The sequence below is a fragment of the Pomacea canaliculata genome, linkage group LG9 (assembly GCF_003073045.1).
Source record: "Pomacea canaliculata isolate SZHN2017 linkage group LG9, ASM307304v1, whole genome shotgun sequence".
Taxonomy (NCBI): Eukaryota; Metazoa; Mollusca; class Gastropoda; order Architaenioglossa; family Ampullariidae; genus Pomacea; species Pomacea canaliculata.
The window spans coordinates 12,540,247-12,553,891 of record NC_037598.1 but is presented as its reverse complement, the minus strand read 5'-3'; the positions used below and the strand labels follow the sequence as shown (position 1 = coordinate 12,553,891).

General features: G+C 38.0%; 2 protein-coding genes across 2 annotated transcripts in view; both read right to left on the bottom strand.

Moving 5' to 3' along the window:
* Nucleotides 1–331: 331 nt before the first annotated feature.
* LOC112571476 (threonine synthase-like 1) lies at nucleotides 332–7,185 on the bottom strand. Its single transcript, XM_025250458.1, has 11 exons — nucleotides 6,808–7,185; nucleotides 6,087–6,227; nucleotides 5,449–5,787; nucleotides 4,713–5,176; nucleotides 4,424–4,494; nucleotides 3,951–4,055; nucleotides 3,599–3,701; nucleotides 3,236–3,401; nucleotides 2,607–2,858; nucleotides 2,282–2,372; nucleotides 332–2,088 (listed from the first exon to the last, which is right to left on the bottom strand). Exons 1-11 carry the CDS (start codon nucleotides 6,970–6,972, stop codon nucleotides 1,763–1,765), a joined length of 2,223 nt encoding a protein of 740 aa, XP_025106243.1. The 5' UTR covers nucleotides 6,973–7,185; the 3' UTR covers nucleotides 332–1,762.
* Nucleotides 7,186–9,755: 2,570 nt separating this feature from the next.
* LOC112571819 overlaps nucleotides 9,756–13,645 on the bottom strand; it is a 42,551-nt gene continuing 38,661 nt past the window's right edge. Inside the window, 1 exon segment of the mRNA XM_025251126.1 lies at nucleotides 9,756–13,644. Within this exon segment, the coding sequence (XP_025106911.1) occupies nucleotides 13,109–13,644 (536 nt within the window). The 3' untranslated portion in view covers nucleotides 9,756–13,108.

Here is a 13,645-nt window from a genome sequence, read left to right as displayed (position 1 = left end):
CATGTTAAAAGCAGTTAGGGGCTAATATCTTGCATTTCCAAACTGTCACTGATGCATAATTAGATCTATGATCTCCCGTGCAAATCTTAAGCACTATTATAAAAGTTGAAAAAGCCTTTAAATCGATCCAGGTCAAGCCTTAGGTCCATATGTATGCTTTGCTTAGCTGAAGACACAAATCATGTCCTATAGATTCTTGAGTTTTAAAAGAAGCATGCAAAAATTAGTTCAACTTAATCTCTGTAATCAATTTTTCAGCAATGTAGGGCAATAGCTATACACTACATTTAGTTTCCTTGCATGCACACCATGTAAAACTAAGAAGAGAAAATGTGACAGACCAGTTTTATGGGAATATGACAGACCAACTCTTACCCAAACTGTCTTGGTATCCCCTCAAAAACCAAATAGTTTGTAAAGAAACTGGCACAAGACATCTTCAATACATGCAAGCCTTTTTTCTTCATACATTTGGCAAGCCAGGTTCAGTTAACCAATATATATAAAAATCTGTTTAGGACATTTTTTTTTAAAAGAAAGTGAGCAAACACTAGGTGCATTTGATGTTTCTCTAAATAATCAAAAACACATTTATTTTAATGTATTTTTTAGATATATAATAATTCTGTTCACTTTAACTAACTTTGTTAATAATATATGTATAAATTGATATACATTTTTCTTGCTTTGCAGAGTCAAAGTATATGAAAAGTGGAAGTTTCATATCTTTTAAGTACTTTAAAATATACAAAGCAAACAATAACTTTAAACTAATTGGTCACAAGGAAGCCATAAAGATGACTATTACACAGTGACTGAACAGCATTACAATTTTATGGATAATATTGGAGCATTATGGTTTTTAAAAAATGCATCTGGCCTTGCAAAAATATCACAGTATAAGATACATTAATTTAGCAGTTTTGCTCTTAAAAACTTTTCAAAATAAATGTAACAAATGTACTGGCAGTCTAATAAGTCTAAATTCACAGTGACAACCAAGTGCATCTGTAATTCATGAACAAAATCTTTCACCGGCTACGGACAATCCACATGAAAACAAGTCGCTCATAACCATTGTATTCTAAAGCAAGTGATATTTGTGTGTGAGAGACAGAAAATCAGTACCATAGTCAGTTACTGATAACTAGAAAAAGCATTGGTGCTTAAAAACATAAATCAAACAATATATATGTTGTATATTTCTGTATATTAATATCTTTGGTGTAAAGCTGAATGAACTGCTCTATGCTGGGAACAAAGAATCAATGGATAAAGACACAGCTCATCATATTCTTTTTACCCACCCTATCAGTGCCAGACTTGGACACTGATCAATGCCCAGGAAAGAAAAACATGAGATGTCTGCAACAGGCAGCTAACAAGACTAGGGGGCATGATAAAGAAAAAAAATGAAACAAACTTTAGGGACAATAGGGGTCCATCCCAGTCCACCAGTGCATCTAACAGCAAAGAGTCAGGGTGCTAGTTAGCTGCCAGCACTTAAAGACCACCTGAAGATGCTTTGGTATCAGAGCATAAGGACAACTCCCCATATGCTGGATCGAGAATGTGGCAGAGACACTCTGGCCACATGGCTTTACTGTCACCAAGGCCTCTATCTCTCCATGACAACCGAAGGTACCAGTGGATAGAAAAAAAATGAAATCAAGCACTTCTCCTTTCTGAATGATAATAAAAATTCCGCTTCTCCCTCTCCCCACTTATAAAATTTTTACCCATTTTAAAGAATAAACTCCTTTCACAGTTGCATTGCAAAATCTACGACAGTTTTGGTAATAGACTCATAGTCTGCAGGTACCTGGTCATAGTGAACAACCTGCTTGTTTACCATAGCTTCAAGTTTCTGGTGCATAGTAGGACGACGTGTGAGGGTCTGTGCCTGTTCGAACAGCTTGTCAACACTTATGTTATTATAGTCCTGCAGGTTGCCATAGAAGAAAGGCAAAATCTTGTCCACAAATTTGGCATAGTGAGCTGTTCCAGATATCACAGTTGGCATGTTGGGATCACCAACTGTACAAGCTACAAAGCGGCCAACAGCTGTGTGTGGATCCATCATGTAACCTGCATATTGAAAGCAAACATCGTCTGCAAGAAATGTTTTGCCTTTTTATAAAAACTGCTACAAGTTAATGCTTTTGAAAAAATAATATTGTAGGAAGATGAAAACTTGCTTTTAAGATAAAATCTTGACAAGGAAGACATTTTTTAGAAAAGTTCCGTTTATCAGTGAAGATAAAATGATGCCTGCTCTCACCAGTGGCTTTGAATGTCTGCATGATGTTCTCCTTACAATCAGCCTCCGTTGCATAACCAGCTACAAAATGCTGCTGGATGCCCTCCCACACCTGTTAATCATCAGCAGGTATTATTAAAAACAGTCATCAGTATATGCCACATGCTACTTTTTTAACATGCATGTTTAGCCTTGTTAAACAATAACAACTTTATTCAAAACTCAGTTAACACACTTGTATTTCTTATACAATTACGGCTACAGACACATCAACATAGGACAAAAGTTGCATGACAATAGGCCATAGCTGGAACCAGTGTGTTCAATTTAAAAAAAGTTTACTTACTTCTTTGGGAGCAGGTGCCACACCTTCTTTTTGCAAGGTAGAGTAGAAGTGTCTTACAGTCTTGGGGTTCTCTCCAGACAGGTGAAAAATCAGCCGCTCTAAGTTAGATGACTGCAAGATATCTATGGAAGGTGATGCTGTGCGGTACAGCGACCTTCCAGTTAGAACGTATGCACCATTCTTAATAAAGTCTGTTAGTACATGGTTTGTATTGGAGGCGCAAATTAGATGTCTGACTGGCAGGCCCATTTCCTGGAAAAAAAATAGATAAAACTTTGTATCATCCTTTCCTTTACAGTTTTCATGAAGGTCATGTGATCTATTGAGCAGCATTTTGACTGTAGTGAATGATTAATTATTCAAAATAGGCATAGAGCATGTTCTTCATTCAATATCTGTACATTGTAATAGCAAAAGTGATAGATGATTTCATTGGTATGTGAAAAATGTGATGTTCATACAACTTAAGACATATTACTTGAGTTGCCAACATCTGTGATTGATAAGAGTCGTATGAAAAATACCAGCATCAGATCTGTAAAATACTGTTTGTAGCTGGTAGGATTTTTTTAAATTTATAAATTGATTACAGAAGAGCAAATTCAATAAAATTCCTCTCATATTTCAACCTTGGCATAATAAGCACTGAGGATGTTGCCAAAATTGCCAGTGGGCACACACAAATCCACCACCTGGCCAAATGGGATCTGGCCAGTCCGAACCATTTCAAGATAACCTGACACATGGTATACCACTTGTGGTAGCAATCGCCCCCAGTTGATAGAATTGGCAGCACTGACAACAAAAATCAAATGAGTCAGTTAAGAAATTAATTTATTGTGAAGTCATATTGATAAATATGGGAAAAAGCATCTGTTATCACATCCACACACCACATTAAGAAATATGATCCTTTTATTAATGATGTCTATATATAATAAGCATAGTACCTATGGTGTTAGAAGTTCTGGCTGTTAAAACAATTTACTCACCTCAGCCTGCAATCCAGTTCATTTTTCATCCACTCTGCCAAATCTAAATCTCCAAAGATTTGTTTAATAGTGGATTGACAAAAGTCAAAGTCTGAATCCACTCCTTAAAATAATATAAAAAATATTCATCAATGTTGGATGACTTCCTATCAAACAGGAATAACACAAAAATCAAAACTACCAATTGCACAAAATTTAGGGATCCAAGTACAGAACATCTTCAATAATAGACGAACATATCACTGAACTTTAAATTATTTCTTATACAAATGCATGTACATTTTTAAAACTATCCTAAGCAGAAATCATCAGTTAGTAGAAACCTTATAAGCATAAATTTAATCTGACCCACCAATGACTTTTATATTGGGACCCTCCATAGTTGTCATTTGATGGCGCTGAATTTGGCTGATGCCATGGCAGGGATAGAAAACCATGACCCCTACTCTTGCATCTCCTGCACAGCAAACATAAACTGCCGCTTACTGATATGCATATCTTTAATAGCTCATTAACTGTGCATTTCCACCTGGAGATCTGGCCTTGCAATCAGCTTGGCAGCTTCAAAAATTCCTAACTCCAACATTCTAGTAGCAATAGTAATTACATAAAGGCGTGTCATCAAAAATGATTATAATACAGATGATAACTGTTTAGTTTGGTGTTCATGTTTAAAAAAGAATGTTTCTAATGGTTAGGCACTTGTACTTGAGTATTTTAAATGACTACTTATCAGCTATTTATACACTTTTAAGATGCAGCAGAACCACTGATAGCCCATAAACTGGTTGGAAGGCTGAGCTTAAAACATTTTTCAATATGTACCTGAATGTCTCCTAAAGCCATCAAGCACTGCACCACCAGTATCACCTGAAGTAGCCACAAGAATCAGATATCTGTAGATAAAAGAGAAATTTTTTCTGACATCCATGGTATTATCGGACTTTATAGTGGCGATCTTTTGCATTTGCTGTATGATCTTTGTGTTCAAGCAGGTTGGTAATGCTACCTTTGTGTTAAATCCTGGCCAATCTGAACATGGCCAGTGTGTAAATCCTATTATTTGCTAACCAGGTTTCTCTCCACCAGTCAACACAGAATAGCAGCTCCTTACTTGGAAGCATCATTGCTGGACTGCATGGCCTTCACAAAGAAGTGAGGCATGATCTGCAATGCCACATCTTTGAAAGATGCAGTTGGTCCATGAAAAAGTTCAAGGATAAAGTGATTGTCTATAAGTCGTTTCACTGGAGCTACCTCAGGACATGAAAATGTGCTATGACTAAAGCTCTTGTTCAGGCACTTCTGAATCTCCTGAGGTGACAAATCAAGAGGATGAATCCATCTCTCCAGCACCTTCAGTGCCCGCCTTCTGAAATCATGATCAACCAATCTTTTCAGTTCTCCAAGGGTGAACTTAGGGCGATTCTTGGCCTTCAAGTATAGACCGCCATCTGGAGCAAGCCCTTTAAGGACAGCATCAAGGAATGAAACATAATCCCTGGGAATGTCATCTGCGCCTCCTCTTGATGAAACAAAACCTTCTTCATTGCTGAAGTCATTGACTGCCTTAACAATCTGCAGAAAAATAAAGTTTTAGTTTATTTGACTTGAAATTTTGAACGGTTTTCATTTCTTGATAATTTTTTTATAGATAAACTTTATAAAATGTGTTTACTTAATATTTTTGGTTTGCAGTTTTGCAAAGGTGTTAAAGGGCATCAGTTACAACTTTAAAATAATTGCTCATTATTTACTGCTGCGTGAGGTTTTTAAAACCTAAAATAAAATTTCTGTAATGAAAAACAGCTTGGACAAATCTGTAGTAACATGTTCAAAAAAACACAAACCTTTTGAGCAACACTTTCTTGTGTCTCTCCATCCTCACAAATAATACGCAGGTCATACCAGCGCTCATAAAAATCTTGACGGTATTCAAGTATGTCAGACATACTGGCTCCAGACTTCTGCCCCACAATACGGTTAACCTTCATCATGTTGAGACGTTTCAAGATGGAGTCTTTAGACATATCCAGAAACACAACCAGCCCAGATTGTGCTAATTTTGACATGGACTTTGGATGAAGTGGGTTTGATCCAGTAGTTGAGATGATACAACCTTCTGCTTCTAATGTCATCAGTGCTCTGCCTTCTTCTTCTACAAACCGCTCATCTCCAACTTCTTTCAACTTTAAAAGATCATATCACAGAAACACCCGGTATGAAACTGGATAATTATTTTACACATAGTAAACTTAAAAAGAAAGTAATACACATGCAATAAATCTATATACTTTTATCTCTGATTTCAACATAAGAAATTATATTGAAACTGTAAATAACTATAAAAGCATTGCAAAGTATTTCTCATTTCTTTGTAGCTAATATATCCATGTACAAACTCATAACTATCACTACACCCAATGTCACAATAAAACTCCACTCTAACTGTAAACTGAAGAAGTCCAGCTATAGATATGACAAACACCTTTTCTGAAACAGACTTCCCCCAGTAAGGCTCCAGATGGTCATCATCCACATCTATGTAAGGCAGCCCCATCTGCTGTGCCAGAATTCTTCCTGTTGTAGTCTTTCCACTGCCTGGACTTCCCATCAGTATGATGTTTGCCTATTGCAAGCGTGAATCATTATGAGATACTGGTCCCCTCGCTCTCTCACTTTAATAATAAATGCAAAATTTATGTAGCACATACTGACACTCCTAAGGAGCATGTTCTTAACACTTAAGAACAAGAAGATATGGGCAACATACAAGGGACAAAAAAACAAGCTAACTACATATGAACGACAAAAGGATAAACAACAGTGCTGATGACAAAAAAAAAAAGCTTTATGTGGATGGAAAAGGGGTTAGAGTAATAAGAATGAATTGAGAAGTATCTTTTATCAAAAATTCATGGGGAGATGATGACAAGGACCCTGACACAGAGGAAAATGTAATAAAACATTGCAATATTTGAAGTTTAAAAAGTAGGTCACTACCCATGTGTTCTGCAGGGATATAATGTTTAGTCTTATCTTAACCAGGCAGGTGATGTGTAAGGATTGATATGAAACTGTTGTTCTGATAACATTTCAACAGAACGCTTCGTGCACTGCCAAAAAAAAATCTTGATTATGCTTGCATGTGCAATAAATTATTGATAATAAATGGTTGATGCAACTATTCTCAAATTATTCAAAATTACCTTTGGGCCAAGGGCTCGCCAATCTTTCCATGTCTTATGTGGCTTTGTAGTAATGCCTAATCTGGCATTATCCCCGATGTGTCGTTTCGCGACATTGCCAAGAGAACTGCTCCAATTTAACAAGGGTAACTGTCGCGTAGAATAGGCAACAAGGCGAACGAACATTGTTTCAAAACAAACCAACAAAACAAACTTTATTTTATGTAGTTTCAGAATATAAGTTCAAAACAAGCTGCGTGCTCTTGGCAGACAGTGCATAGAAGACTTTGCCAAAGAGAAAGACTTGCGCTCATGGCTGATGCCTTTTCCTTGAGGAGAGTTTCTTCTCTTTCTGCTGTCGTCTGCACCGCTGTCCGCAGCTGACACGCACTCGACGAAGTCTCGGTTCTCCTTAGTCTTTGTTTTCCGCTTCCTGTTGTTGTTGTCGTCTGCTAGACTTCGTAAGCACAATTGTTTAAGAAACAAAAGCTTAACATGAAGTGTTGTTGATACATTTCTAGTAGCGAGAACACATTTTCGGTTTATTTATCGGCTTAGATTGTTATATGAAGAGTTTTGTTTATAAATGGGTGATTTCAGTCAAGTTACTTAAATGAACATTTTCTTAGTCATTTTTTATTTTTTTTTATTGTGTTTTGCTTTTAAGGTATAGCCTAGTAATTTCCTTGGCAAAATTATTTTTATCTTTGTTTTGTGTACATGCTTTCAAATGTGCGAAATTCTTGATACAGGTTTATTATAAGGTAACGGTCGATGGCCATATTGTACCAACAATGGCATATACATAGCAGTAGGCAGTGCTACGCAGGTAACCTGACATCATACAGCTCTTGTTCTTGTTATTTAGTTCCTCTTTGTGTTTTCTGTATTTGATTGTATTTTTTGTTTAGTACGGTTGTTTATTCTTTTATAGTTCATATGTTATTTGTTTGTTTTCCTGTCCCTCGTATTCGATCTGTCCATGTTTCGTTCTTGTTCTTAAGCGCTAAGAGCATGCTCCTTATGAGTGTGAGTATGCGCTTTACAAATTTTGCATTTATTATTATTCTTCTTACTATTATTATCATCATCATCATCATCATCTAACGTCCGTCCAAAGCATAATTAGACTTGTCGTCCTCTGAAGTTTTCACAAGTTTATGAAATAAAACGTTGGAAAATTGCTCCAAATGATGTCGTCTGCTTCTGCTATATACACATACACATAGATGTAAAAATGATGCAAAACAATTATAACATCTCCCTCTCACCCAGTTCAAAAGAACAGCCCATTACCAGCGCACAACTCCATGCACATGCACCAGTTTTAACTGATGAAAAAAACCACCCTAAAATGTCCCTATCATCAGGTATAAGGCAGTTTTTCAACGCCGCGTAATTCCATACCCAATTCTCAGTGTTGTCCATAGGAATGGGAATCCCATGGGAATCCCATGGGAAACGTCCCATGGGACGGGATGGGATGGGACAGCACACATTTGTATTTCCCATGGTAGTCGATACTTGATATTGTAAAATAAATTTACTGTTATTTCATTCATCAAGGATTTAAATCTTTCCTCTGAATCATCTATTGTATGTGAAGTAGCAGGAATTATAGAACAAAAGCCGAAAAGTGGTTTTCAGTGTTGTCCATAGGATTGTTAATACAATGGGAATCCCATGGGAAACATCCCGTGGGATGGGACGGGATGGGACAGGCATAAATTGCCATGGGACGGGATGGGACGGGATAGAAAAATATGTCCCATGGACAACCCTGCCAATTCTGCATTCCCTTCTGTTCAATGGTGTCGTATGCACTTCATTTCTACTACAGGTCTTTAAAATTCTTTACTGAGACGACTTTGTCAGAGTCCCTCCATGACAACAACAAAAAGAACAACTATAGTTCTACTAAGCTGTGATATTCAATTTCCACAACCCGGCTTCCAGATCAGTAAGAAACGAAACATACCCTCCCTCGCATTTACAGAGCGAACAAGTAAATTACTTTTTTTACGAGCAGGTGTCTAAACCTAGCTTTACCTATCACACACAGACACGTCATTGTGTGCACGCAATCCAAACGCTCGCGACTGCGTGCTCACCCAAGCTTCACATGGAGACCTTGACTGATCACTGTTGTCCGGGTCACGACCTGTCAACCGGGTAGCGCCCAAGGCAAGTGATTATATTTATAAGACCGATAGTGTATTTACCATGTCATATATTTTTTTTTATTTGTTCTTGGCCTGGTCGACTAATCTCTCTTCTAACAAAGCCCATGTGTCCCTTGATTACACAAAACCGAAAGAAACATGAGACATTTACAGTTCCAGTTATAAGACTGCCCCATCCCCCACATGGCATGTTTATATGACCGCGACAACGCGAGACAATCAGGAGCAATTAGTGACATGTTCTATCTTGCATAAGATTAAAAAAAATTAGATAAAAATCAGCCACGTGAGAAGGAAGAAATACACTGTCACAATGCTGTGTTTGACTGTTTATCTAAGTTGTTATTTTTGTTATTATTAGTATTTTTAATAAACTTGTTGTTCTTTTTTGCGTGTGATGTTTAAGCTGAAACGACATGTATGCTGTAATGCTCACTGCATTTCATTTTCTATCGATTGTAATTCTTTCAGCATTATTATTGAAAAAATGTGCAGTAAGCGCTGTAGTATATGAATAAATATTCACGCACGTGCACAAAACATACACACTGAACACACAGGCACGCACGCTAGCCACAAACACACACTGTCGCCTCCTACGGACCTGTTCCTTTCATTCCTACCATCAGAGTCTCTGAAAGTCAGAGAAGAACAAACAGAAAGACAACAATCGGATTTACAGACACAACACATGGTTGCGCCTATGAACACACAAACACATGCTCACACATTCGCAGACATACTCATTTGAGAAACACGCCACCAAACTCATGAGAAAAGAGTCAGTTTATGAGTGTGAAATGTCTTTATTGAACCTTTCTGCATATTTATTTTTATCGAAGTTGCACCTCTGTCTTCTGAAAACTAAAGAAAATCTCACGGTTAACAAAAATATGAAGAAAAATAATGAGGCCAATATATCATACTGTTTATTTTTAGATAATTTTTGTTTGACAGTTCTAACACCATGATGTATGTTCCAGGTGTTTACCTTGACAAAGGATGGAGCTCTCTAGGGAACTTTATGTATATTACAGCTTTTATGAGAGGATGCAACACAGTTCCTCGACATTTTCTGTTGTGTATATGTGTATGTCGGCATTCTCTGCTGTGTATGTGTATCTCTGTTGTGTATGTGTAAGTCGAACAGTTCAGTTCTTTCTCTTGCTTGTGCGTCGTTTCCATTTTCGACAAGTGAAACAACATCCCCTTCAGCTGTTTTCCACGCATGCAGACAACAAACACTAATGAGGCATCATCAAGCAGCAGGTAAGACCAACACTAGAAGGTGTTAAAAGCATTAGCCGTTAAGAGATGAAGCTATGATCACGGCTGCAGAACCTCCTTGATGTAGGTTTACTGCAGTCTAGACACATGCTACAAATAATAAACACATAAAGTCTCTCTCTCCCTCCACAAAGTTCCTTTCTGAATCTTTCCCCATTTTCACAAATGGTGTGTGAAATGTACAAATTTACAACAATTACAGACTGAGGAGATTGCAAAACATCAAATCTCAGTATTAATGGTATAATACATTTCGAAAAGTTGGATTGTTAAAATTATATTAATCTGTAGTTGATCAAGACATCATTTAAACTCCTGGACTAGATACTGGTATGTATGTATACTTACTAACTCACGTACGCATACAGTCAATTATTCGTTCATTCTCTCTCTCTCGCATGTGAAGGACAATAGGACAATTGTAGACCAGCTTTGGCAACCGTTTTGTACAGTCGTCATGCTTGACTAAGTTTGGCAAAGGTTTTATATAAACATCAAGCAAAAACTTTTCCAAACTTGGACAAGCGGTTAGTCCATATTTGTCCATTAAGAAGAGTCTTAACTAATGAGTGCTAGTGTTTACTTCTCTGCGCACTTAAGAATACATTTTTACCTGTATATAATATGTATTTTCTGTGTATGATTATTATTTTAATATTTGATCATTACAAATGACATTTAATGCGCCATTTAAAAGGAATGAGTCACAAAGCAAGAGCCCTCAGTGGCAAATATTGTTTCATTGTATATATATACGGAATGTCTTCGTCAAAGTTAGGCATGGGTGATCATTCTTCTTATTCTTCTTAGTTTGGAGTTTCTCGAGAAAGAAAAGCACAAATAAAATAATGTCAGCTTTACCTATCAAGGTGATCACTAATCGAAGCCTTGTCATGTTAATATTTGCGCTGACTGGATGAATACTATTGATGACAAGGCTTTGTTACACATTTGATATCCACGTTCATACAGCTGTTCCCAGCATAAAAGTATCGAGTGACAAATTTTGTTATTTGATTGTGCGGAATATGTTGGTCAAAAAAAAGCAAAGATGATATTTTGAAGGTGGTGGTTCGTCAATGGCGAAGTGTCTGGGCTTTGTGCCAGAGGACAAGGTCTTGTTCCAGATGCCCTTCACGATCACAAATTTTCGGTGTGCAGTTGACGCATTTGTTTGAACCCTTGCCATTCAAAGAATGTCAACCAATGTAGGGTGTGAGGACAAAAACCTGAACTGCTGAGTTAACAAGCAGCCCACACACTGCCTGCAAGCAGCTTCCCTTTCTCTTGCTCTCATGCACTCGGGGAAAATTACAATATTAGGTTCAGATACATCTTTGCTTTAAAAAAAACAGTTCTATCCAATCTTTGACGATAGATAAATGAAATACACCAGCAGATGATTCAATGGAATTTCATTTAAAATTTTGTGCGATAGCTTAAAGGTGGTCAAAGCAAAGTTGCCTTTTTTTTTATACACACTCCGTAAAGGATGATCAAATCACGACTGTAGCGACACAGATTACTGCCCTTATATTAAACAAACGACTGATAATGCAGCGAAAGACAGTTTTATGTTTCAAAACATAATCAGACAATGCCAAGCAATAACAACAAAAATTTGCAATAATGCTTTACAGATCGAGCGATATTTTTCTTATCTTATCTTATAAAGTGTAGGTGGGTGTTCAAATACTGCTAATTTCAAATATGGAATGCTTCTTTAAAATAAAGAAAAGTGTTATCCTTTCTGATGACTGAGCCACGTAGAAGTTTATGAAGACTACAAGAATGAAGGTGAAGATTGTTCAGCCAGCGTTCATTGTAAACAGTTTCCATGAAGGTGGTCATCACCGTGTCCACGGATTGTAGATGATCGTCTGCTTTGTACACAAGCCACTCGCACAAGCTTTTCTGTATCTACATGCCTTCAACACCACCAACGCTTTGGACAAGGACTAACTGCAGGTCCTGGCTGATTCAAAACAACAACAACAAAAACAACAACAAAAACAACACGCCTGCAAGAAAGAGAGTTGCTGAACTCTTCTGTCTTAAACTGAAAGGAAGGGGTTGACCCCTCTTCTGTACATAAGCTTCAAACATGTCAAGCGCCACAAACTGTTCATCCAAAGACAAGACTTATTGCAGCCTTGACAACCGAGAACAACAAGGTCCTTCACAAGAGTGAACAGACCAAATCACATAACCGCCTGCATAATAATAAATGGACAGAACAAGCAACAGGAAACGGCGAAGAAACAGTTAAAGACATTTAAACACGCTCAAAAAAAATTATCACCATGAATCATGTATCTCAAAGTTTGCAGAAAGTTTATCACCATCAGTTAAACAAAACCTGAACCTTCAAAAACTCAAGTGAACGCAGATGAACACCTGCATCAAGCTGTTTACAAATAAAGCAGTACAAGTGCTCCAGTCCAAAGATTCAAGTAACATCTTTGTTTAAGATGATGCCAACTTTTCGAAACAGAAATATAATTATGTGGAGGGACAGACAGACACAATGTATGTCCATGAACTCGCCATGGATGAGATTTTGCGTTTGATAGGAAGTTTGATCTACTTGATGCGTTGATAAGGTTCGTACACGTGGATTTCTTGGATTTCAAGCATTGTAAACCTGAAAGTCATTTATTTTATCCATTTATTTATTTACACAAGTTTGTATTTTTGGCAAGATTTCAGTGCGTTGAAGGGGGAAATGCTTTTCAGGGAAAACACTCTATGTTGTTAACCCTGCACGTCTGTCACTGGTTACATTACTGTCACGATTATTGTCACGATGGGTTACATTGCTGTCACAATAGTTACAATATTGTCACAATGGGTTACGCTTCATCAAACGCATTTCCCCAGAGCAAGATCTTCAGTTTGGGTTTTGACGAGGTTACTATACGCAGTCGGTAGCGCAGGTTGTCGGAGGTGGCTGCAGGGTTCTGGTATTCTCTCCCCAGGCGGTTGTAACAAAGCTTGAGAAGAGTGATGCTGGCGTTCTTCTCCAGCACGTCCAGAATCTTCGAGAAGCCGTCGTTGGTGACTCCGCACATGTTCAGACCCACAGTGTGCAGCACAGAGCTACGTTCGAGTGCGACTGCCAGCCTGAACACACCCGTGTCGCCCAGGAAGTTGACACTGAGGTCGAGATGACGAAGCTTCTTGCTCCCGGAGATGATCTGCGCCACGGAGTCACAGCCGCTGGTGGTGATGCCGCAGTTCTCCAGACTCAAGTCTGTCAAAGCCGACTCCGGCACATATCGAGCTAAGGCTTCCACCCCTGTGTCCCCGATGTAGTTGCGGCTGAGGTCCAGCTCCAGAAGGGTGCGGTTGCGGCTCAATCCCTCCGCGATTGCGAAGCAGCCGGCAGG